We start from the raw sequence: 27138 nt of genomic DNA on the forward strand, positions 1-27138 counted from the left end.
AATAAATTGAAAATAAATACGAGAATGAAAAGGTCCTGAACTTCAAGTTAATAATACATGGATTAACTCCACAAGAACGTAATCAAAATGCTATTCAGTAAAAGTGAAATATAAACACTGATTCACATCTTTCTATAAAGTGTTATACATCTTAGATGTATTTTGATTAGACAAACATGTATGGGTTATTGAAACATAACTATATAGCAATCTACTTTAATATCACTGTCTAAAACCCTATATTTTGCTGGTAACTTTTTTAAAATGTATCTACAGGACATCCACCCTGGTGGAGAGCATGGAAATGTAGTCCTTGGCTTTATGCCTCTACTCCAGCAGGTAGCAGCACTTCAGTGTGATGGGGAACTCCAGCCTAAAACATTGTCAGCGGTAATAAGGGACCTTCTTGAATTATCTGAGTTATAGGGTATTATAAATAATGTACAAGTAGAGATATATTTTAATGTATTCTACTACATAAAGCCAAAGCTGTTGTGGTATCAATTGACTCAATGATGGGGCTTTCTGGCCAGACCAGAAAGTTTGTCTTTTTACAACTTCTCCATTCATATATATAAAATCAGGTTTGAGAGTTGGTCCAAATTGTAATGGGTTATACCAATGACTCACGATTGATGTTGCTGGCTCTTGAGAGTCATAATCATTGGCTAAAAGTTGCCATTGCATCTGCAACATCACCATGTTTTGTCCAGTCACAACTCTTGGCTACAACTCTATAATAACCCACATCTTATTTCAATTTTGAAAATGTCTAAATTAAAGCATTCTTCTCTAACTCAGCAAATTAACAAAGCCAAACAGCAAACAACAAATTTCATAATAAACTTCACTGCCTTTACCATCATAGTGAACCAAGCAGCAAGATGTCTTTCAGAATTTTTTGTTAGGATGGTTCAGTCTATAAATATTTATCAAAAAGTTAAATATTGTTGTGAAACTGTAGAAATAGGATTGTTATTTCACAAGATATGATGAGCATCCAACTCACACTGAGTAAATTGGGGTGATTCTAAAGGCTGCCATTTAACTGTGTATAAATATAGTGGAATTAAATGATAAACACTATCCACTCCCAAGTAACTGTATGGTTGATATGAACACATAACTAAAACAAACTTAATTGTTTCCTGGTCACAAAACTAAATAGTTTGGCCTCTTTTTTTTTTGTTAGAATGCTCAAGGAGTTATTTTAATTCTCATTAATTAAGAACTTGTTTTCTACCATTCACAGTTCATATAATACAAGACAGGTATGATACACTTAGGTAGATTTAACTCTTCCCTCTTTGTATAATATTATGAAAGTGCCCACAGTGGTTATATATATAAAAATTCTAATCATTGATAAACTAATATTGGCTATGGTGTTAGGTGTAGATAAATCCATGAACTTTGTATTTTACAGGCACTGAAAATATTGATGGAATCCTGCAATGGAATCTACAGTGTGGTACAGGAATGCATAACAGAGTCTCTGAAAGAGGAACTTAAAAAAAGAGAAAGGGATATGAAGAAAGTTGTTTCTTGACACATGTTTTAAATGTTTCTACATGGTCTGTATGTCAGTAACAAAATTTCACCTCTGTACGATATCACACCTTTTATTAAGTAGATGTTGGATAATAAACAAAAAAAATTGTTCTTGCAATACAATAGAACAAGTTCTAGGGTGTACTGTATGGTGGGGGAGTCGGTGCATAGTTGATTGGATGGATTCAGCGTGTTAAAACGAGAAGGGTGCAGTAGCGTACTAAGGGTTATAAACAAATGTAACTGTAGTGGGTGGAAGTTGTCTTCAGGGAGAAATTACGTGCCATTATAATACCATCCCATGTGAGAGATATGGTTCCCCTTTGGAACCAGCACTATTAGAATAACTAATCACTTCCACAGGGGTTGTGGCACAAAGGACAGTGTTGTCTAGTAATCAGGTCCTGCTTGTGTGCGTGACGTTTACAACGAGAACATGTCCACTTCTGACTAGTGTCCATTATTGGACGACCAGTAGCGACACAGATGGGAAATCTGGTATTACAGCTAGGGCAGATATTACACCTGGAAAATGAATTATTATATATTACAAAACAATTTCAATATAACAATGTAACCAAAAACCATTATCATACAACTTCACCATACTATGGTACTTGTTATAAAACACTTACCAGTCTGGTATCATAGTCTCACAGGTTGTACACTCTGCTTTTGTGTTACGTGCATCTTTAGGAGGGTGTCTGGATATGAAAAAAGTCAATATTAGCCAAGCTATAAAAACAAATTATTAGTCAGTAAAAGATATTACAGTAGCTTTTTTGTTTCTTTTTACTAAAAGTAATATTCTTAAATGACTTGCTACATGATAATGTGTTTCATGAGATCACATACTTCATGAAGATTTCTAAAGCCAGGTTTTCATACTCCTCTCTGTGCTCCTCCGATAAGGTTTCAAGAGACTCTAGTTTAATGAAGGCTTTCGAGCACGTTCCAAAGGCACGGTTGGCACAGCTAGCTAAAGCTGTAATGAAGAAAAAATAATTTAAAGACAGCTCAGTCATGCAGGCTTGAGACAGAGGATAACTTAAAAAAAATTAGTTACTCACCTAACAGAGCATAAAGCATTTCTTGGTTTAAGATGTCTTCGTATTTTCGTAGGTAAAGACTGGTTTTCATGGCAGCATCAACATAACCTAGTTACAACATGTTTATTTTAATATTAGGTGCAAAAAGAATTATTCAATTAATGAAGTTCAAACTGTTACCAAAAGTCACTTTGAAATTATTTACTTCAACCACGAAAGAGAGTGAGTTATATGTTAATATTTTTTTGGATGTTGAAATATAGATCTTATGGTTTTAGTTCTAGAGCAGTGCCAAGCTTTTCAACTGCATCTAACAAAAATGATTTCTCTTTGTAAAATATATGAAATATCAGCTAGAATTAGGTACTACTGAAAGTTCCGATAGCTGCAGTCATTACCACTGGCCTATCTGACCTAATAAAACTTTACACTACACTATGGAAGATTGTGATATCAACAGTCCTTACCCATTGGTTACAGAAGTTGCATTAACACATGGCACGTGCACTCTGTTACTGTGTCCAGTAATATAAAACTGACCTTTTACTTTTCACAAAGTGACCTGTATTTTGGAAACTAATCACATTTCTATTATTATACAAGTTATTAAAACAGAAGAGTAAATAAGTTGTATCTTCTAGTTAAGGCAACTTCTATACTCAGTTGCTACTTGCCATAGGTTGGTCAGCATTTCCAAATTTCACACATGATGGTATGCGAGACAAAATAATTGTTTTTAAGCTTTATATATAGTTTTGAAATAACCACACAAAAAATCATAAATAACTATCAATATCACAGAATTTAACTATAATTTATCAAGTTTACTTACTAAGCTATACTTTGTCTGAAACATGTAATTTCTGGCAGACTAAAAACAAAACCTACCTGCTTGAAATCTTGGTTTGCAAGAACAAGATGTCTTCCAAGCACTTTAAAATGGCTGAGAAAATGACTATATAGACATTCTGAACTTTTGATTGGTTATTCATGTCATGTATTATAATAAGAGTATAAAAGGGACCATTTCCAAAAATAGAGAGAGGCAAGTGGAGAAACTGTGTGTGATTCAGTACATAAATAGTATCTTAACATATAGGAAAGATGCGAGGTTTTTATTTTATAGTCCAGCTTGTCAATATTAGTAATTTAAGTTCTAATTAGTATGAAACTACACATGTAGTATTTTGACATCACAAACATCTAATTTGAACCAGCGTTACATTCAACAGACCATGTGAAACACAAAAAATCAATATTTAGGTGTGTTCTTTTCATCTTTACTTTGAAATTAATTAATATATAATACTGATATTTGAATTATAATTTACAATTTGATACCACACGTATTGACATAAATTTATAAAACACAGTTCAATAAGTGAACTTACCTTCATACAGCTGCCGTTGAGCAAGAAGTAGGAAGTGATAAGCTTCGGCACCACGCCAAGGCTGGTCCACTATACGGGTATCACTAAACATAAGAGCTTCATTGTCCAGCAAAGAAGCAATAGCTGAAGAAACCTGAAAGAAATCAGTTCATTTATTTTTGTGATGGAGCTATGTTTTTATTTTAATTCTAAGTTCTTAGTTTTGAAAACATGAAACTCTTAAGATAATAGCTTCAAACATAGTCTTATTGAAATGGAAAACAGTAGAAAGTTCACTTCAAAGCTCTTCCTCTACAAATCAATATGACTACTGTAAAGCTGAGCCGATGGTGACAGTGTCTCATAACTTTTATGCCTCTTTGGCTAAAAACTAATTAAAACCATGTTATTGTCCAACATTTATAAATAGAGTATAAAGTTTATGAGTCATGGTAATAATTATTAGGACATTGTAGATATAATGTTTGTTTTTAATTCTGCATCAGTTATCCCTAATTTAGCAGGAGGAAGGCAACTCATCACTGCCAGCTCGAGTTACTCTTTTACCAATTAATAGTAGGATTGACCATCACATTATAATGCCCCAATGGCTGAAAGGGCAAGCATGCTTAACATAATAAGGATATGAATCCGCTACCCTCAGATTACAGGTTGAACCCGCTACCTACCTGATAATGCCAAGCCTCATACAAATAATTTTGCACATCACACAAAATTTATGGTTTAATGTGTTTATAGTCACAGGTAAGGCTAGTAAAACAGCCTAATGACCTATCCTTTGTTTCATTCTAGGTTGACAGACAAACCATTAAACTAATAATAATAATAATATTTGAGAAGGTTTTATCAGTATGAAACTATCTTTATTAGACTCACATCTCTCCCAGCTTTTCCCTTGGCAGATCGAGTGGTCTCTCGCAGGTGAGCATGATGTTCTTCAACTAGTAAAGCTGCTAGAACATGAAGTTTCTTCAAACACAGAGGAGATGTATTGCGATGTGTTTCAACTTCTGCAATCTACACAAATTACCATTAAGAAACAGCAACAAGAAGTCTCAATTAGATGGAAGCCACTTTCAATTAACCACGAGAGTTTCTGGAAAATTACTGAAGTTAGTCTAACACAGGTTGTAACTACTAAGAGTGCAAGGGAGTTTTTCAGGTTAAGAATAAAAACACTTTTAGTTATCAAATATTTAGCACGTTTTATTTACTCAACCTCTAGATACTCTAAAATGAATATCAGAAGTATTGTATTTTTTTCAAGTAAAATTTTTTCTACCATAACTAACTGTATCAAAATCATTGTTAAGAAAAATGAATTGTGTCCAACTCTTAAATTAGAGTTATAACATACTAATTGATGAGAGGAAGAGTCAAGTTACTGTAAACAAAGTGTTGAATTACATGATGCAACAGATGTTGCTATGCACAACTCATGGAGGAATTTTTTTATGTGCATTTATTATATAATTTTACTATCTAACCTATCATATTTTTTATATATTAGTTACTTTTGTTTACAAATCAAAGATGCTGCACAAATGATAAAGATCCCCAGGATACAAGCTATAATGTAGGATATAAAATATACCCTATGTTTTGGAGGTAACTGCATAAGTGAGACACACTCTGTGGTGGGGATACACTGTCTATTAGTCTTAACCTCTGTTTGCCAGTCTAGCAGGAAAAAGTAATACAAATAAAATAATGAAAAAAATAGAAATTAGGAGAATGAGATGGAGGCATTCAAGACAGTTGTGAGAAGGCAACTACACTCCAAGGTAAAAAAAAGAAGAAAAATAAACAAAATAAGGTACTAACACTGAGGGTTATGTAAAACAAACTAACCTCCTGAAGCTGGCATTGCAGTCCTCGTTATAGTTGTAAAATACTATCATCAGTAGGCAAACTGTATTAGTATAGAAAGTCCCATCCAGTTATCTAAACTGGTGTAACTCCCAACCACTACCCATTAAATCCACTGTAACTATCAGTTTATAATCAAGCAGGTTGTTTACATAACAATAATTAAAAATTTATACAAGAATATAAGTAACTTCCAAATAAACATTTCAAATCACAAACACTAATGGAAATACTAAAACAATATGCTTTGAAACTAAGAATTGTAAAAGGTTTGATATAAATACTTTAACCCCCCACTTGTGCAAAAAAGGCCAGATATGTTATTTATTTGTTACACAGAAATCTCTAAACAACCAAAACACACACAGACACACTATCAAGGAAAGCATTTTCTGAGCATTCAACTATAGATGCACCTCCAATAACTTCTATTGCACTTTGTAACCACTCACGCTCAGTGGGAATAAATATTCAGTTTGTTTTACCTTTGACACCATCTTCGCTGCATCCAAAAAACGATGAGCTTTTCGATACAGTTCCACGGCACTCATAATCTTCTTTTTGTCCATCAGGTAGCGTGCATACTTGCTAAGGAGGCCATCGATCTCTTGAACATTATGTTTCTGAGCCAAATAAATGGCAGTGTTCCACTGGCTTAGAGCCACACAACATTCAATGGCAGCTTTGATCTTATTAGCCTGAATGAAAAATTTGTAAATGAAATAAGATAATACATATTCGTTGTTTAGTGTTATGTTTGGTATTTTTGTATGTTGATATTGGAATATAGTTTTTATTTTGAAAGTGCTATATTAGTACAAGGAACAACACTATCAGCACCTAATTAACCAACACTTTTTTTATTTAAGGTTATACCACAAGAAAGTGTTCATAGTTTTACAAATAAATAGCTTTATAGACACCTGTGGTAGCCAAGAATTAATAGAATATTTCTAAAGTTGTTAATATGTTTAAGTTATCTTTAACTTACTCCAACTACAGTAACACAGTTTACCTTCGTGTAAGCATCAACAGCCTGTATACACATCCCTACAGATGTAAACATTACTCCAAGATCCTGCAAAAAAAACAACAAAAAAACACTGAATCAACTTGTTTGATGGTAAGAGAACCTTCAACCCCACCCTCCAAACACACAAGAATGATCTACCCTCCTGTCCTAGGACACTAGAAGAACGTACCTACCCATCCTGGGACACCAGAAAGATATTCCAGCACACCACAAGACATGAGGAGGATTTTTCACACCACTGTGAATGTTATGAGGGTTTTTCTCAGCACTGAAAATTACAAGGATCTTCCAGTACATCATAGAACATGAGAAGGATTTGTTACACCACTGTGGACATAATATGAACCTTCCAGTATACAACTACAAGAGTAACTAAAAGTGATTATTTTCAAAGCCTCACATATCCTGCTTTCTTTTTTTTAACATTTCAAACTTTTACTTCATAAAAGACATATTGCAGTAAGAAAGCATTTCTGAGATATAAAAGCTGTGTATTATAATTAAAAGTTTTATGCACATGTTATTATAACCCACATACTAGGAAGCCTTCCATTAGTTTGAATTTCTCTACTTCAAACTACTAATAATCAACTTTCACATATTGAAAAGAAATGTAATTAAAACCCTAACTAATCAACTTGTACACTAATTTACACATTTTAATGAACGTAAAACCCCCAGCTATGATCAAGTTAAACAGATAACACACAAACCAGTACAGAGGTTCACCATTACCAGGTGTGTGAAAGTTACTTACTTACTCACACCTAGGTGTAACAAAAACGTTTCTTCTTGACTGGCATCCATGTGCATAAATATTACTTACTAACTGACATCTAGGTGTAAAAAAAGTTTTTTTCTTGACAGACATCCATCTTTGTAAAAGTTATTTACTAACATCCAGGTCTATATTACCAAGTTATCTACTGACATATAGTTGTATATTACATATAAAAAGTACATACTGATAAAAGTTTGTGATTTTCGGGCAAGCTTTTCATTAGTTTTTCCAGGCTGTCATAATCCTCCAACATGTAGTAACACTCAACTAGTTTTTCCTGGTTGTGTCCTTGCTCATAGTAAGTAACAGCGTTCTCCCTGTAGAAAAAACAAGTCCATGTTTTGTAACCCACACAAACAGACAAGCTATTGTACACAAAACTCTAATAACATTTCAACTTCTGCAGACCCTCCTGCATCAGAAAGTGGATGTTCTCTTAGTGGTTTTCTTCAAATTCATGGATTTTTTACAACTTGAATAAGAAGAGAATTGTGTAAGAACCGCTTGACGAAATAACAAGAATGTAATACTCCTGTAGGACTATCTGATGTGGAACTGGTCAAAGATTGAGTAGTTTTGTAGGACCTTTATGATTGGGAAATGACCAAGTATTCCTAGAGAGAAAGCAGCAGAAGATTCACTGTTATATTAGCTAATTAGCTCATAGTAAGTAACAGCGTTTTCCCTGTAGAAAAAAACAAGTCCATGTTTTGTAACCCACACAAACAGACAAGCTATTGTACACAAAACTCTAATAACATTTCAACTTCTGCAGACCCTCCTGCATCAGAAAGTGGATGTTCTCTTAGTGGTTTTCTTCAAATTCATGGATTTTTTACAACTTGAATAAGAAGAGAATTGTGTAAGAACCACTTGACGAAATAACAAGAATGTAATACTCCTGTAGGACTATCTGATGTGGAACTGGTCAAAGATTGAGTAGTTTTGTAGGACCTTTCTGATTGGGAAATGACCAATAAGTTTGTAGGACCTTTATGATTGGGAAATGACCAAGTATTCCTAGAGAGAAAGCAGCAGAAGATTCACTGTTATATTAGCTAATTCCGTCTTTTTTTCAAAATTGTCAAAGGAGTTATATGTGAATATTTGTTAAGCAAATAAGTTGAAAAATATATTGAACAGTTACCATTTTTGCCGAACAGCATAGTAATCTCCAACAGCATTCCACGCTTCCTCAAGCTGTCGATCATCTACGTTACTTGATCCTCCTTTGAGCAGCTGAACCACCCGAAACCAATCACCCAAAAGGCGACGCATGGATATAGCGAGATCCCTTAATGAATGTTATTAAGTCTTTAAGTGAAAAATGTGCAACAGCCTAAAAGGGTATTATTTAATATATATATAGAGAGAAAGATTATCTGTTTTTAGTACTTTCCACAAGAAAAGCAAACGCACAGAATATCAGATATTCTAATCTTGCTACAATCATTAGTTGTTGATTAAATGTTTTCCCACATGATGGCACTTGTGTCTTTCTTAATAACAAGTGAAACAGTTGAATTTTCTAGTGCAGCAAAAAGGCATTTACCACTCAGAAAAAATACAATTATCTTTTGTTGATAAGAAAAAAAGGTATTGGTATTATACTTAACAATGAATACAAAACAGAGGTTTGGCATTGCAGTTAACATTACTAAACAAAGAAGGGAAGTTTGGTACTACATTTAACAGTACTAAATAGCAATAGGATGAATATAAAATAAAGAAGTTTGACATTACAGTTAACAATATTAAACATCAATATGATAAAGAGAGAGAGTGTGTTCAGTGAGATGGGGTAAAACAAAATACCTTCGATCCATCTCAAGATAGAGCTTTTCAGCTTCGTCAAACTGCCTGAAGTAGAGAGCTACCTCTGCTTTCCTCAGATTTTCATTCTGAAACAAAGATAAACATTAAGCTCTACTGTAAACAGTAAATGGTTAAGAAAGTTCTTACTAGATGCCTATTCTGTGATCAATAAACCATTTAATGTTATATGTTATATACAAGGTCTACAGCTGCCCGGATATAAAGTTGTATAAACAATTTGAATAAAGTAATTAAGTCAGAGAAAAAGATCTACCTGTAAGTTAAAGACTCTCTTCACCAACTCAATTCCTTGATAATCTTTACAACGAACATAGGCTGTCTCAGCAGTGGAAAAATCTAACTTTTTAAGGGCTGCCTCAGCCAAGAGATGCCTAAGAACAAAGTATTCGAATAAATAGCATTAATAAAAAATAATGAAACTAACATTAGAATTACCTCAAGAGCTCAAATGTTATTATTAACCTTAAAACACAGAAGTGGTATTGACTACAGCTTTTGGGCGAGATTGGTTTTCTGTAAGTAGATTGTATAATCATTATTAACTTTAAAACAGAGAACTTCATAACACTAACCACAGTTTTGGGTGAGAATTGTCTTCTATAAACTGAGAAGCTTCCACAATGCCAACTTTTTCCAGAAGATCTTTAGAGTCTCTAAGTGACTAGAACAAATTTGAAAAAAAAAAAAAAATAGACATTCTGAAACAAGATATTAGAGAGACTCTTCACCCTTTATTTTGACATGATGTGTATGCTAAGTAAAAGGTCTACTAGTACATAGTAAAAGCACAAGATGATAACGATTGTGATATGGTTTACACGGTAAAAGATTCGTATCTAAGCGAAACCTCTTAAATTTAAAGTAGTCTTTCATACTTGTGTCAAACACTAGATTTCCTACATCTTAATAGAACCTCAAATCACATTTTATGTAAACCTTGAGTTTCATCTTTAATTTTCTACACCTTAACTGAACTTCAGGTTTTACATGTTTCATTTTCTTACTTTGACCTCGTTGCTGATAAGGTACTCTAGGGCAGGATTATCTGGGTTCTCCATCAGCTCATCCAACAACACAGCTTTCACTTGGAGATCTACAAATGCATACATGTATCCACTACACATCACAGGTTCCTGGAATAACAGAAAAACTAATTTACTTCATTTTAAAATAATGCAACATTCACTTCACACAGATCAAATACATACTCCTAACTGTTCACACAGAATCTACACTATCCACTCCAAATTGAGAAAGCTAAAAAATGTCGACATTTTATGAGAATTTTAATTTTCAAAGAAAATTAGAATATTCTTCATTGCATAAGTATTTAATCACTTTGCTACGCCAACCCTAAATCTGTCCAAGTGCAAAAGATTAGCTTCAAAGGTCACAAATTTAGTGGAGTAGCACTGTCTGTGTGTAATCAATGGTTTAACTTGACTTCAGAGTAAATGCACATATTCAAGCCACATAAGGTTATAAGAAAAGTCACCGATTATCCCTTTGAGTAGAGTAAAATCCATCATTAAAAAGTGGAATGTGCTTCATATCAACCAGTCACTAACAAAATTAGGCTACACTTCCAAACTAAGTTGTCAATCAACCCAGAAGCTGGTTATGGATGCCACTGTGAAGCCAAATGTGTCTCTGAAAGATATGCAAAGCTGGTCTGTATGGGGGAGTGGCAAGAAAGAAACCATTACTGTAAAATAATCATCTCAAATCTGGTATTGAGGTTGTGACAAAGTGTGTAAATAATACTGCAAGTATGTGGTAGAATGTTTGATGATGAGATGAGTCAAAAATTGGGCTTTCTGGTCTAAATTTAAAGCATTATATCTGACATAATCCAAACACATCATTCAATCAAAACAATCACAACTGTAAAGCATATGATGTCTGCATCATGATACAGGGATGCTTCTCATCAGCAGAAACTAGGAAGCATTGTTAGGACTGAGGGGAAATGGATGGTGCTAAGTACAGGAAAACCAAGAATGTAAAATAGGGATGAAGATTCACTTTTTGGCAGGACAATGACCCAAAGCCACATTGAAGTGGTTTCAAAAAAGAAAGCGAGTGTCGTGGAAGAATGAGCAAGTATTCCACCATCCTAGCTGGAAGTGACCTATCCACAATGAACTGCAACAGTGACTGTTGCTAAAGATGCTTCCACCAAGTACTGATTTAGAGGATTCAATACTTGTGAATAAAGAAAATTTCAATTTATATGTTTTATCTGCAGGTTTTGCTTGAAAAATGACTGTTAAGTTTGATGATTAGAGTTGTTGTTTTTTTAAAGTTTATTAAAAAAATTATTCACATCATTTGAAATGTGAAATTATTGGAATGAGGTGAAAACTTCTGCCAGGCACTATATCCAGTCATAGAGAGTTCACACCCATTAACCACCAAGTCATAGAGAGTTCACACCCATTAACAGCCAAGTCACAGAGAGTTCACACCGATTGATTAATTGATTGATTTAGTGTTTTATGGCACAAAGCAGCTAGGCTATCTGTGCCAAACATCTGGTAAAAAGGTAAAAATAAATTAAATGTAGTAAAATACATAAGGAAATGAAGGTAAAACAAAACATCATTGAAAAACAGAAAAAGCATAAAACCAATGTTGACACCTAGTCTACAATGTTAAGAGAGAAAGCAGAGTAAGAGAAGTTGTAAAGTACTTACTCTAGCAAAATGGTAATGATCATAACCCACCAGAAAGACCAACAGGTAAGTTCAAGAACCACCATCAGTCACCTGAAGTTGGCCTTTCCAGTCCTGGTTCTGGGTTATATGTCATAGCAGCCATTATCAAAATGTAAAATAATAGAAGTTTTAAAAGACATATAGCAAAATCGTAATAATGAGTAGCCAAATGTTCAGTAAAAAGATAAAAGTAAAGTAAATGTAGCAAAATTTGTAAAAGTAAACGAAGGTAAAAACAAAACAGCAATTAAAAACGGAAAATTGCATAAAACTGATGTTGACATCCAATCTATAAAGGTGTAAAGAATTTCTGTAGCAGAATGGTAATGATCATAACCTGCCAGGAAAGAGTTCACACTGATTAACTGCCAAATATTTTATAAATTTAAATGTCATTAAAACTCTGAGTTTATATCTTCATATGAAACCTTTTTCTACTTAATATTGTTGGTTGTCTTCTTAGAAAATTCTTATACTCTTTATTTCATCATACAGAACTCTTATAATCTTTATTTCATTGTTTTTGTCTTAAAACAGAACACTTATAAATTACTCATTAACGATTGTATATTTGTAAATATATTATGGTCACTGTAATGTGAATCTAAAGCAGTTTAATAGCAATTTCACTTTGGTGATATTAATGTCTGTTAATTGTTAACAGTAACTGTTTAGTTAACATTACCTCTGGATCCAAATCTCTAAAGATATACATTCTTGTTTTCTCCATAAAGGCAAACATTTCACTGTTGTCCTGTAAATCAAGAAAACCTAATAGAAATCTTTAATGGTAACAAAACACACACACTTACAAAAAAAATCTGTTAGAAACATTTGTTTTTGTTTTTATTTGTAACAATATTTTGGTGAGGTAATATTCATAATATTATAGGAAGACTCCAAAAGTACATTAAAAAAAAAAGTCTTCTTTCAGCATAGAGCTACGTAATGGGTTATCCAATATCTATCCATCACAGTTACTCTCGTAAATCCATGAGCTTACAGATAACCCCTGAGGGACACTTAAATTAAAACGGATGCATATGTTAAAATATTAGACTGTTTGAAACATTGTTAAAAACAGTTATTTTCTCTTACACTGCCTTCTGTATTGAGGTTAAAAGTTCCTGTACACACAGTACCTTATTTTGAGATCTTTTTAACTTGGTTGTACCTATTGTCAAAGTTTTCCTACCAGGAGTACACAAGATGCAACAACTTACAGAAGCCCACACCACGTCCCAAACATCTTTTCTTTCAAATGGAAGTTTCTCTCCTTGCACCTCCTTTCCTACTGGCCCTATAGATTTGGCCTCCAAGTCAAACAGGGCCAACATTCCCAAGATGTCTATAATGGATATTCGACTAAATAAGAAAGACAATCAAGATTTCTTTGCTTAGGACTTTGGTGATAACGATAATATTCGTGTATTTTTATTATACAAATACAATATTTATACCCCAGCAAATCATAATTAAGAAAACTGACTTTTGAAGTACAGCAGAAACATGACTAGAACTTAAACTGAATTGTTGTTTTCTAACTCATTTTTAAGTTTGTAATTAACAAAAAGTTCTGTTTGTTTACTCACCATGAATTGCTGTTCAAGGCTATTTGAACTGGATGACAGGCTACGTTATATTTGTGTGTCAGAGCCAAAAGAGGTAAGGCATATCTTTGAAATGTACCAGATTCTCGACCCTAAACAATCATGGATTAGAGAATAACATTATATATTCGTGTATGTATACTAAAATAAGTCTGAAAAAAATCCAAAACAGGTAGATGTAGACAAAACAAAAAATCCAAACATGTAAATGCAGGTGAATAAAATTCTCAGTTTATGTATCAATGTTTTTAGCAACAGAAATATGAGGCAAAAAGAAGTAAATTTTACTAGTAAATCTCAATATGTAATTATATAATTAAAAATACTCCTATACTTACAATAATAAGCATTTTTTCTGAGGAAGTAATGCAAGATATTGGATCATTTGTAGGCTGGTGAAAAGAAAGAAAAATGCAGTTTAACAGAAACAAAAAATAGTTTGCAACAGATTACAAACTGATTTTTACCAAATCAGTTCAGTTCTGTTACAATTTATTCTAGAGCTATTGTAGACTGGGATGTATAGATTTTCTATTATTCATTATTATCATGTGAAACAGTACTTTGGTTCAAAATCTTCACAATGTATACCCTCATCTAGTGAGTGAGTATTTCTCACAAAACACTGGTTTCAATAATGTGTTTATTTTTAAACATTTTATGTGATGACACTTGTATAGAAGCTATATTTACTAAAAGTAATAAGCTATTATGATACATAAATGCCAAGTATTGAAAACATATTAGAAAACTATTAAATCAGAAGGTCTTACACAATCACATAACACAATGATAAAGTGCTCTATACAACTAACACAATATTACTTAAGAGCTTTTCTTTTATTTGTTGAAAATTAAAACACATACACTGAAAAAATAAACAATTCGTACCTGTCGTCTCTTCCTCTGTTGTACATTTTCAAAATACATGAAATAGAAAAACACTCATAAAATTAGAATAAATATATAAAATCAAAATCAACAAAGGCTAGTTTATTACACATTTCTATCATCTTTGCATTATTTGTACTCACACCGATGAGATAATATTCTTTCATGTCTGTCCTATTATGAAAACTGATAATCCCTTCACAACTAAAGGTTTGATTGTTTGGTTACAGATCTATAGTTTCATAATGTTTCAATAATGTGACACCAATATATCATTCAACTAATAGACAGATACACAGTTACCACCTGTAAATACTAAAAGAAAAAACAGATTCTCAAACACTTACAGATTTTAAATAAATAAAAAGAAAGATCAACAAAGAGTTGAAACATAGAAATGCCATATATAGGCCTAAACCTTCAAGAAACGTTACAAACCTGATAATAAAAAGGGTGAAACTTACTTCAAAAGCTCTTTGAATGTCCAATCCAGCATCAGCTGTACCAGATGGTGTTTCATCAACATGATACAATCTAAAGGTGAACATGCATGTTAAAGTCTATGAAAAATACTTTCACATACTTTTCAGAAGAAAACAATGTGAATGATAGCATGATTTAAATACTTGTTTAAGAAGCATAATTTAAACAACCCAAACATTAACAATGAAACAAAAAAACTGTCCTGTCATCTGTATACATTTTCTAAATGACAAATACAGGATGAACATATTTGGAATACAGAAAAACTATAAATCTCCTCAATCAACATACCGTTCCTGTCCAGACATAGATTTTTGTGATCCAAGTTCTACTATTGTTCTTCCCTTTGGAGTTCTGAAGTGCCACACGTAGATGGTGTCTCGTGATGTGGCAATGACGTATGTGCTTGTCATAGTGACAAAACAAACTTCCATTTCCACATATCTCGAGTCCACAGGAGTTCCAATGGCATTGCATAAAATTAATGCATACTGAAAGAAAAAAACTTGTTGATATACAAAAAAAGTGCTAATAATATAAAATACAAAGAGCAACTTATGAGCAAGTTCCTATTAATGTACTGAATAACTTGCATACAAATAACATGTGTAATGAACGTGTAATGAGAATTTTCTTTGTGACATTCAAAATATAATTAAGTATTTTACTTTAAAAGAAACCTTGAAGAAAAATTATTAAAACCTCAGTTTGATGTACAACTTCGTAAATTTTTAACTTTCAGATTTCATAACTTTGAAACAACTGTATTAATCCTAGAAAGGATACAGAAAGAATCAATGTTAACTGCTTTGTTTACTCTTCTCCCGAGCTTCTTTCGGAGATGTTTGGAGGAATAAAATAAACTTCTTGGGATTCTTCACAGATGCCACATCTACTTTCTACACACAGAGTTGCAATTTATCAGTTAATTATACTTAGTTGAGTTAGATATTTGTAACCAATAAAAATACTTTTGAAATGCTGTCTCCTAGTAGTTTGTTTAAAATTGGGACAAAACTTCCATAGAGAACTTGTTGTTGAATGGTTTTAGAATGATTTTATTTTTGTCCTTACCAGTACTTTAGTGTTGTTTCTCACCCATAAATATCTTAGATAGACAGTTAAACTCTATTTAGGCTTTAGTTTTATCTTTTTGTTAATTATGTGTCAGTTATGTTTTAAAATGCATTATAAGGAAGGTTTAATTTTATTTTTAATATAAGCCAAATTGCCTTCATTTACCAGGCTTAATGTAGTAGACAAATGTCACAACGTTTTGATGAAAGCCAAACTGTCACTGCAAAGAATACTACAACAGGAATATCTATTGACGTGTGTTGCAAAAAGTAATAATGCTAAAGGGGAAGGAAAGTGAAATAAAACACAAAAAGTACACTATTTTTGAAAAAGAAAAACTTATAGTTACAAATATAACCAAATGAAGATTTTCAAGATTACTTGAGGAAATATGAAAAGGAATGTATATTTCTTTTACTATTTTCAATTTTAAGTATTTGTTGCACAATACATTGCTGATAATTGAAAAATTCAGAGTCTGAGTGTAAATAATTAGAAAATAAAAATTATGAACATTTAACTAAAATAATCACATTCTCTACATACAAAGTATCTGTAATCTTTAACAAAATCTCACTAATTGTTGTGAAAATATTTTAAGACAGCTCAGAGTTATAAATTTTGTTGCACTGTTATCATTCTTCAAACAAACTATGTTTATTAGAAATTGTCCCAGTCTCCACTGAATTAATATATTCAATAACTTGATTGCAAGATTCTACTGGGTAACAAGCAAGTTTCTGTTGACACTCTTGCAATAAGTTAGGGCAAATTGACCAAGCCTGTGAGCCCAAATTGACTTACTTTTTCCAAACACTATCTTTTCTGCATTTTCACTAAAATTTACAAGTTTTTAATAAGTATTAAAAGTATCTTGTAGACAAAAAAAATCATAATGTATAATGAAGTTTTTTTCACAAAATTTTTTCCATGAACATATATGGAGTAAAACTGTTGACCGTTCAGACTGTAAAGTGGATTTAATGTTAAGATTAAAAATAATTCTTCCATCTGAAAACTGTAAAATTTTATTTGCACAATCTCTAAAACTTTCAGATTTTTTTCAGTAAAAAATTTATCTGTTATTTTCTCTACCCTAATTCTGTACAAGCCCAGTAAAATCTGACCATCCCACAAAATATTAAATAAAATGAGAACTATATGTTTACCAAGTAATTTACAACTTGTGTGTCAGAATTATTAATTAGACATGGTTAAAAAGGATTTAAAACAATAGAATGAAATATAAATAGATGCATACTATTACAAGTTTTAAGCTATTTAGGATAGACAATTGTGGATTCCTGTTACAATATGCAGTTATTTCAGGTAAAAAACAAAAGGTAAGTTTGAATTGTTTTTATGTTTTTCTTAATGGTGATTACAAGTTTGGCCAAATTGATCAAATTTGTATGGCATTATGGTAGAGAAAATATACAGACAAAATATATAGTGTTTCTGAATTAAAAAACAAAGAAACATTTTATATTTATTTGGAAGGATTTAGAAATTATGCAAATAAAATTTGAAAGTTTTTACATAGGGAAAAATAGTTTAAATCTTAACACGAAAGTCACGTCACTCTGCACTCAGAGCGAGTCAACACTGATAGCATACAATTACAAAAAAATTTAGTAATAACACACAATTAAAAATTCTGTTTTTTTTTGTCTACAAGAGATGTTTAATATTTACTAAAAGCTTCCCAAATTTTGCAAAGATACGTTAAGTACTTTCAAAGTCATAGTATGTATACTACCATAGTTGCATGATCATTACAAGGTCATAAAATACGAGGAGACAATTACAATAGGATTAACTCATATACAACCTAATTTACTTTACACAAAAATATACCTGCCCATCACTGTCATCTGCTTTAGTTGCCAAAGAACAGAACTCACCACAGGCTGCCATGGTTAACAGATGTTTCACATACTTCACATACTTCTGTTGAGAGAGAGAAAAAAAAATCATAGTTAGAAATTTTAAAAATCCATATTTGTATAAAATATTTTGATAACAACTGCTGGTAAGTATGTATAAGAAACATAATTGTTCAAAATTGACAGACAAACAAGAAAGGTGAGAATTGTAAATGTACAACAAACTCTGAGAGTAACAGAAGACAATCATTGAAATGTTGACCACTTTCTGGAACATGATAACTTCCCTCATTATTGTATGTGTTACAGAAGACAATACATGAAATGTTGACCACTTTCTTATCTTTCTGAAGCATAATAACTTACCTCATTGTTATGTGTGTTCCAGAAGACTACGGTACTCTCTGTGCGGTCTGACTGGTTGAAAGCATAAGCAATTGTGTTGGAAAAGTAACACCACTAAAAAAAACAGCAACAAAAAAACAATAACTGGTTATCAACTTAGAAAACAATATTTAAACTACTCTCTCAATATAAAAACCAAACATGAGCAAAAACAAAGATTGTTTTTAAAACTGAAATGTTATCAGTTTTGACTAGATTAGGTCAACCACTAACTCTTGCCACAAAACAATACATACATAAAACAAACTAGATCTCTTGAGAGCAGTTAAACATGTTTTAAACATCTGAACATTCCTCTTAACAGCTAAACATCTATGTAAATAACTGACCACTTTTATAAAAAATGAAATTACTATGAACGTTCTTTTCTCTAAAGAACATTTCAATAAACAACTAAACATTTTTATAAATAAAAAAACACAATAAACAAAGTTTTCTCTAAATAACAAAACATTTTTATGAATAATTCATCATCTCTTTAAACAACTAAGCAATAATATAAAAACATTTTTATAAATAAAAAAAACACAATAAACAAAGTTTTCTCTAAATAACAAAACATTTTTATGAATAATTCATCATCTCTTTAAACAACTAAGCAATAATATAAAAACATTTTTATAAATTACTAAATATGCTGCAACAAGTAACTCTATAAACAATTAAAGATAGTTCTTTACAATTAACCAGCTCTCTAAACTATTTAACATCTCAATGAACACAAAACGGTAAATAATTCAGTAGCTATATTAACAAATAAACATCTCTCCAAGTAATTAAAATCATATGTAAACAACTACACTAAACCTGAGAAACTACTTTCATGAATTCACCTATTTATTTTGATGAAAAGCTAAGCTTGGTTAAACTCACTCATTAATTAAAATTACAAATGAGCAAATTAAAAAGAAAGAAAAATGGAGGAATACTTCAGTTATTAACTTATAAATTTAGAAGACAGAAAGGTAAAACTATAATATTCGTACATACTCAGTGTTACACAATCTCACACACAGACAGAAGTAATGTGTAGGTTCTCATTTTAAAATGGACTTCTGTCATCAACTTTCTTGTACAGAATTCAGTGTTAAAGCATTTTCAACAGAACATTACCTTGTAGTCTGGACGTATGTTAGCAAAAAATATAAAGGAATCAACAGCTAGAGCAATCCGTAAGCCCCCTCCTTCCCAAGCACATGCTGTGATCTCCTTCCCTGGAACTCTGAGGCTATGAAGATGCTGAAAATGAGTCATGATAGTATCTATCAAACCACGTTTTGATGTTTAACAGTTACCACACTCTGATTACGTTAACCCTTTTGCAATGGGATCATGTCAAATACATAATTCCTTCTGGGGAACGATACAAGTGTGTAGATACACATACTCTAAGTTTTCTAAATGCATCCTCACAAAAACTGGTAAGATTTTGTTAAAAACTGTAAGCATCGTGTACACAGTGAATGATATTGTTTAAGTATTTTCACTAAATATATGTTATTTATCTACTGTAGTTATTTGTATGAAAATTCTGAACAGTTCAAGTGTAAGTTCTAATTATAACATATTTAGGTGTGAAACAATGAGTGCTAACATGGGCAAAGCAGTCAAAAATACTATGAGCATTTCCATCTACCTGGTGATGATAGCAGTGCCAATTTCAAAATAACTGTTTTTGGGATAATGCATATACTGAGTTCTTTCTAACAGTTATAATAAACACTTGCATCAAGTAAGTGTGTGTGGTTTGTAAATCTCAAGACTATGTATAGAAGATGAGCATAATGTCTGTTAGCAGTCGGCTTAACTTTTCATTTCAATTGAAGTTTACCAAAGAACTCTGCAACATACTTGTAAATAGTGCATTAAATGCAGTTTTTGTCAAGACATTCACCTATAAGTATTGTAGTTGTATGTTTCAGGTTAGAGACTGTAAAAGGTCAGATTTATAAACCCTCGTGCATCATGAAAACAAAAATTGAATGTTGAGTATTTATTTAAAGATGTATTTTGAAATAAAGAAATTAAAACACATATAACATAAAACTTTGAATTATAACATGCAGTATAATGTTAATTGTATTGGCATATATTGATAGTAAAGGTGTTTAATTGAGTTCTGAATGTAACTTAAGCAGAGAGGAGTCTAAAGGGTACAAGTATTAAAAGTGTTAAAAGTTACTATACTTTAATATTAAAAATTAAATTAACACTCATTGCACACAGAAGTTATTAATCAATTCTTTTGTGTTAAAAATTAACAGTCTCTGTAATGTCAAAGTGAAACTACCATGCTCTGTAATCTTTAAACACAATTAATTTTACACATCAATTAACATTTAAGTAACTACTTTAAAACACAGCTGTTATTAAAACAGTTTTAACTTTGAAGAACTGAGTTCACGTAACATTCTAACATGGAATATTCCTTAAAGTATTGTAAACATGGTGAACCATCATGTGTATACATTACTGAATAATAAGTATTCCTCTGGAATGTGATGGAAATGGAATTTTATTATATGAACTATGAAACCATTTTCTTCAGATAAAGTAAACAAAAAACACTTGTTACAAAACAACAGAAAACGAGGTTTTATTCAGCATATAAAGATTTTGGTAGCCATGAAAGTCATCAACAGAACTTGAAGAAACATAAATCAACCTTTAATCATTCTTATCTCAGTAACAGCTGAGAGAATTTGTCACTGAATTCTGAAGTTCCAGTCTACTGATTCAACCATGTAGACATCACCGATTTGATCACACAAGCATGACCATACAGACACAATTCATGTGACCACATGCACAACTGACTTAACCCATCAGCAATCACAGCAGAGTGGCTAAAACTATCATTTGAGCAAAACAATATTAAATTACACAGAAAAATCACAATGCAACCACTTAGATTTGTGTGTTTTAACTACTGTAAATATTAAACTAATTTTGGCCAAAACTGTTTATAATCAATTATGATTTATCTTTAAAATCAAACATTTTTCCTACTTTTCCCTCAGGACTAAAGAACTTGACAATATTTCTCTTCTCACTGTCACCACCAAATTGTTTTCCTGTTATGGCTAACACTGTACCATTGTGGTTCCACTGAAGCGAAGTGGTGCTCATATCAGTCTCAATCAATATGGGTTCTAAAACATACAAGTTAATGCAATTCATTCAACAAAAACCTTCTGTAAAAGAATAATTCTGTTCTATGAAAAGAACATTAATAAAAAAAATTCAGTTGTGGAAAAGATATACAATAGTTTAAAAAAATCTTGGAAAAGATCAAACCTCATATTACTTTGGAGAGTTTAAGCAATTAAAAAACACATTTATTTTTACCTTTCAAAAACAAGATTTGAGATTTTTTTGTCAACTTTACAATTGAAAAAAACAAAGAATGATAATAATAATAATAATACACGGATCAGAGAGTGTCCAGTTTACACACCCTTCTTCTATCACTGACAGTTCTCCTTGTGTAAACCCTCCATTAACCAGGAGACTTTCACAATACACTGAGGTCAACACAGACCTCCTGCCCCCATCTCTTTCTACATGCTTTCTGAAGGTCAACAATTTCGGGGGTCCACACTCAAAAGGTACAAAAGCCCATAGGAAGTGATACACCATAAATTCCCATACACACTCAAATCTTGCAAAGAAATAGGTATAATGATTTGGAAATGTGGATGTATGCCTTATATTTTGACAGATAACTACATTGTTGATATGTAGTTGAATACTTGTTTTGATGTATAATTAAACTGTTACCATCTAACTGATGCATACCCACACTGTTGACACCTAACTGATGCCTTGTTTCGATGCAAGCTCAGATTGTTAACATCACATCAATACCTTGTTTTTATTCAGACCTAGATGACTGGCATCTAAATGATGCCTTGTTTTGATACAGACCTATATTCTTGGCATATAATTGATGCAAACCTACACCACTGATATCCAATCCATGCTCCATTTTGCTAAAGTGACATTATGGAGAGAGTAGCCACAGCCATGATTGTCATTACAGATCATGAACAACCTATCAAAGTACTCGATTACAAAATATATACCACATAAAATTTAAATGGTATTAATTAGTCCTATGAAAGTTTTATCAAAATAATCATATAATGTTGCTACTTTTACATAATATATCATATCTAATTCTGTCAAGAGTAAATAAAGTTCTCCTAAGTCTTAAAACTCACCCTCGTCAGTTTCGTGTCTCATCAACTGTATGCTTCCATTGTCATAACCAACAGCAAGAACAGGAGTGTCTTGGTCCACAAACCCACCACGCCCATTGTACCAGTGAATTCCTATCAAGTTAGGCCTAGAAACCAAGTTCTGAAGGCATGGGAGTCCAAGTTTTGCCTTGAATACACAGATTAACATATGTCTGAGGTAATTAATTGATGGTGAATAGTTTAAAAATGTGTTTGAACTGTACTTACAATACCATATCACAAGACAGGCAAAAGCTGATACTTTTCCAAGTTAACAACTTTATAAAACACACAAGCTGAGAATATTCCTAACAAGTAGAACTTGCATAGACAAGAATTCAAGTTAAATGAAACACACTGAACAAAAAATTAAATGCTCAATAATAGCATGTAAAAACAATGCATACAGGTATGTATAAATATACAATAGCATTTTCAAATGAAATTATTTTAGGATATATCAATTATTTATAAGCATGAACATTACCACAAAGTTTCCATTATGCTCATATACATGTAGCTTGCTATAAAGTTTCCATTAGGTTGGCAAACATAAATCTTACCCCAAAGTTTCCATTATGCTGACAAACATGAGCCTTACCACAAAGTTCCCATTATGTTCATAAACATGAATCTCTCCATTCTGCATTCCAAACAAAAGAAACTTTCCATCTGGTGACCACTGAATAAAACAATATAATAAACAATTACATCAAACCTAATAACAGTGTTCCATGACTACTATTTAGCTAACGAATAGAACCAATGTCACAATTTTAAAAATGGAGATTATATAACACATTGGTTACTAATGTACAAGAAACATCATTAGAAATGTCACACAAAACTGCTAGACTTGAGAGAGACAGCCTGCTCTTCAACAGCATTCTACTGATCAAATGTGAGTTTGTTTCTAAATGATAGACATATTAATGTTTTATTTTATACTAACAGCCACAACTCTCAACAAATGGTAAAATAACCTTTTCCATACCTCTACAGAACTCAAATGTATTCCCTTCAGTTCCTTCCCCCATATACGGTTTCCATCCACAGAGCCAACAATCACAGCACCTGAGAAACATTAAGTCATTTTCTTTTAGTAACTTCATAATTAAAATGTTTCTAATCAGTAATATAAATAATAAAAATCTCTGGAATATGAGACCTCTTCCTGAAGTTGTTTTAAAAATCCATTACTTGAAACTTGAATTTCAGATTTTTCATCTAAAATGGTCAGCCTTCAAACACTTGCACATCCATCTAAGAGTTATGTCTAATTAAGACAACTCTCCAATATAATTGATAAATACCCTGTTCCTACTAAAATACAAATTACAAATTTGATATATATTTTTCTGTTTTGGGGCTTAACTTCACTGTTAGTTTAGCACAATCTCAGAAACATTATTTCATTAACTTTATATAGTTGTGCATCCACTATACAGTTTCCCTTACAAAACATCACCCCCTCCCACATCATAGCATCTTATAGAACTTACATTAATCAAAGCTCTTCTATTAAATCAGTTGTTATATTCAATTCAACAAAGATTTATTCTTGAAGTGAAAAGAGCATCTTATACCTGAACAGAAATTTGAGAATTTCAACTAAAATGTGTAATACTTTAATAATATAAACACCTGGAACTCATGTTCTTTACTTGTGATAATATGAATGTGTACATATGAGTTTGTTTTTGTACAGAAGTAAACATACAGATTGAATCAAAGACATTAAAACTTAATCCTTATGTGACTAAAGGTTTGTTTTTATGAATATTACCTTCTAGTGAAAGAGTGATTAAACATTTCTTGTTATTAATGCTATTTCCAATGAAAACCATATATATTTACCATCTTCATATACTATACAGATTTTTTGCCCATCAGAATTCCAAGCCATCCCTCTGACCACACTCTTGTTCCTGTTATTAATCATTTCTTCATACCAGGAGCCTACAACAAGAACATTACTGTTATATTTCTTTCTTAAAAAAAAAGTTATAGATAAAATCCTGATAAGACTATACTGAATGCATGGGGTGATGACAAGAAACTGTTCATCTAAATTCCATGGCATTATTATGAAGGAAACTATTAACACTGTTTTAGAGAGGAAAAACTACCATCATATATTTTAAAGAATCTGGATGGTTTTGTAAAGTAAAGATCTGTTTCAAATAACAGGTCTGTGATCCTAATGCTAATTTGGGTCACTATTGAGTGTCACTATCTTACTTTCTGTGGTTTGTATTGACAAAAAGTCATGGTATCTAATCAAATTTAGATCAAGTAATAAATAAAGATGTGGCCAAAAAGATACAATACAACACATAGTTTTGGAAATAATGTAACTACTTGTTAAGGGACCTTGGTGCATTCAAACTGTTGACATTTCACGAAAATAATGTAACATGAGGTTTATACCTGCAGTCAGTAAATTATCCATTCTTTTTTATTTTTACAAAGTATTCTACTGTATGGAGGTTAACTTTCCACTGTTATAAGAAATATGTTACAGCTTTCCTAGTAAACTATAAAATAGAAAGAACCAGCTTTTAAGGTTATACTTACCTTTGTAGAGCATCCACACAATAATTAGACCATTCTGATCACTAGATGTTAATTTCTGGTACGATTCATTCCAAGTTACAACTTGAACAGTGCCTGTCCAAAACAAAAAATGTAACAAAACTTACAAGATAATCAATGTGTATCTGTATGTATTGAAAATCAAGCATGGTGTATCTAACTAAATAAGGATTACAGATGTAATTCAATGTAAATGTTATTAAAGTGCAGATATGTATACAACAAAACTTTCAAATTGAAATCATACATCTGTATGTTGGAGGATTTGGTTTGTTAGTTGGAGTAAATTTTGTTATTTCTTTGTTTCCAAACTACAGAAATCAAGCTGGTAAATAATAAGGTGGACAGAGCAATATTTTACTTAATCTCTCCAGATGCTCTGGGTATATTTATATTCCCACTCACTCAACTTTATTTATCCAAACAGTTGTCAAATACTCCTGAAGAAGGTTTGCCTGTTGAAAATTGTCACTAAACATCTGTAACATGGTCTGACTTTCTGTAAGATACCGTCTATCGACACGTGTCTGTGGTCTTTCTCTTTGTAGTATAATCTATCAAATTTACATATCCATACTGAAGTAATAAATGATCAAAGCTCTACTTTATGACATGAAAATACAACCTTAAAATAAGTTTCCACATTCCTTATTGCTTTATGATACTTTACCTCCAGGGAATCCATTTACTTCATGTGTGATCACACGATGAGCTCATAGACATTAAACATCAACCACAGAAAGGTCAACTGGCACACTAAGTTTCTTTTCTCATTGTATTTTCACAGCTGTCTACATCTTTTAACAGCATATTCAAACAGGTTGACGAATGCTTCCAATGTTGATGGTACGTGTACTATAGGGTTAAATGATTTTTGTTTTGTGTGCTGCAGTTTTTGAAAACTTGGCTAGCATACATCACACCCTGTTGAGTACTCAACAAAGCTAGTGGTCATAATGTTTTCAAACGTGTTCTCTACAGAAAGCATTCACCTGCTTTGTCACAGGATCACTTGAGAGATATGTTTATCCTTTAATCATATATATTATTTATATGCAATAAACAGAAAATAAATCATTGGTGCAAACTAAAAATCTAACTTCTAAATAACTTAATAATAAATAATGTAGTTTTTGCTTATCAAACATAAAAATTAATAACTGCCACATACATGAGAACTATACAGTACAATTAAATCAAAGTTTATTTCTTACACAAGTGAAAATATTTACTGCTTTAATACATTTATCAAGAGAATATTCACTTAATGTTAGATGAACTTTTGGAAAGTGCAGTTTGAGCTAAATTAATAGCAAGCTGCATATTAACAGGTCTAGTTATGAAAAAGCAGAAGTCAAAAGAGTTACCTCCATGACCTTCAAGGGTCTGGTTCATTGACAAGTTGCTAGGAGCAGCTAATCCTCGAACCTTTCCATCACTGCCTATCAGTTTTAAGATAAACAATAAAAAATATACATTTCTGCTTATGCAATAAAAGTATTAATTAAAAACTGCCATAAAAAATGTTAAATTACTTATTTTATGTATTGAATAAACAGGAATAGTAATCATGCAGTGATTACTGTAACTGGTTGCCCAACTGATGATGTTTTTTTATGACCTGCACGTCAGTAAAGACCCTGTAACCAACAGTTTGGAAGATAAATAGTTTAGAAAAATGTGTTTAAAAGGTAGGTGTAGATTCACTCTTATGAACCACATA

At 31.9% G+C, this 27138-nt stretch overlaps 2 protein-coding genes across 3 annotated transcripts in view; one reads left to right on the top strand and one right to left on the bottom strand.

Moving 5' to 3' along the window:
• LOC143237530 (exosome complex component MTR3-like) overlaps window positions 1-1679 on the top strand; it is an 8621-nt gene extending 6942 nt beyond the window's left edge. Inside the window, exons 8-9 of the mRNA XM_076476911.1 lie at window positions 277-390; window positions 1427-1679. Coding sequence (XP_076333026.1) covers window positions 277-390; window positions 1427-1549 — 237 coding nt within the window. The 3' untranslated portion in view covers window positions 1550-1679. The remainder of the gene's footprint in view (window positions 1-276; window positions 391-1426) is intronic.
• Window positions 1607-27138, bottom strand: part of Oseg4 (intraflagellar transport protein Oseg4) — a 27943-nt gene continuing 2411 nt past the window's right edge. Inside the window, exons 3-33 of one of the 2 annotated variants that reach the window (XM_076476891.1) lie at window positions 26783-26857; window positions 25398-25490; window positions 24678-24779; window positions 23815-23894; window positions 23422-23502; window positions 22803-22968; window positions 21589-21731; window positions 19693-19818; window positions 18541-18633; window positions 18146-18238; window positions 15503-15702; window positions 15193-15262; window positions 14729-14743; window positions 14176-14229; window positions 13820-13929; window positions 13451-13592; window positions 12913-12981; window positions 10515-10643; window positions 10083-10171; window positions 9764-9881; window positions 9490-9575; window positions 8822-8968; window positions 7859-7991; window positions 6876-6938; window positions 6346-6558; window positions 4868-5008; window positions 3992-4124; window positions 2622-2708; window positions 2407-2536; window positions 2187-2255; window positions 1607-2076 (exon numbers count right to left, since the gene is read on the bottom strand). In XM_076476891.1, coding sequence (XP_076333006.1) covers window positions 1899-2076; window positions 2187-2255; window positions 2407-2536; window positions 2622-2708; window positions 3992-4124; window positions 4868-5008; window positions 6346-6558; window positions 6876-6938; window positions 7859-7991; window positions 8822-8968; window positions 9490-9575; window positions 9764-9881; window positions 10083-10171; window positions 10515-10643; window positions 12913-12981; window positions 13451-13592; window positions 13820-13929; window positions 14176-14229; window positions 14729-14743; window positions 15193-15262; window positions 15503-15702; window positions 18146-18238; window positions 18541-18633; window positions 19693-19818; window positions 21589-21731; window positions 22803-22968; window positions 23422-23502; window positions 23815-23894; window positions 24678-24779; window positions 25398-25490; window positions 26783-26857 — 3428 coding nt within the window. In that variant the 3' untranslated portion in view covers window positions 1607-1898. The remainder of the gene's footprint in view (window positions 2077-2186; window positions 2256-2406; window positions 2537-2621; window positions 2709-3991; window positions 4125-4867; window positions 5009-6345; window positions 6559-6875; window positions 6939-7858; window positions 7992-8821; window positions 8969-9489; window positions 9576-9763; window positions 9882-10082; window positions 10172-10514; window positions 10644-12912; window positions 12982-13450; window positions 13593-13819; window positions 13930-14175; window positions 14230-14728; window positions 14744-15192; window positions 15263-15502; window positions 15703-18145; window positions 18239-18540; window positions 18634-19692; window positions 19819-21588; window positions 21732-22802; window positions 22969-23421; window positions 23503-23814; window positions 23895-24677; window positions 24780-25397; window positions 25491-26782; window positions 26858-27138) is intronic. The other variant, XM_076476892.1, reaches the window with a different exon arrangement.

The sequence above is a fragment of the Tachypleus tridentatus genome, chromosome 13 (genome assembly GCF_004210375.1).
Source record: "Tachypleus tridentatus isolate NWPU-2018 chromosome 13, ASM421037v1, whole genome shotgun sequence".
Taxonomy (NCBI): domain Eukaryota; kingdom Metazoa; phylum Arthropoda; class Merostomata; order Xiphosura; family Limulidae; genus Tachypleus; species Tachypleus tridentatus.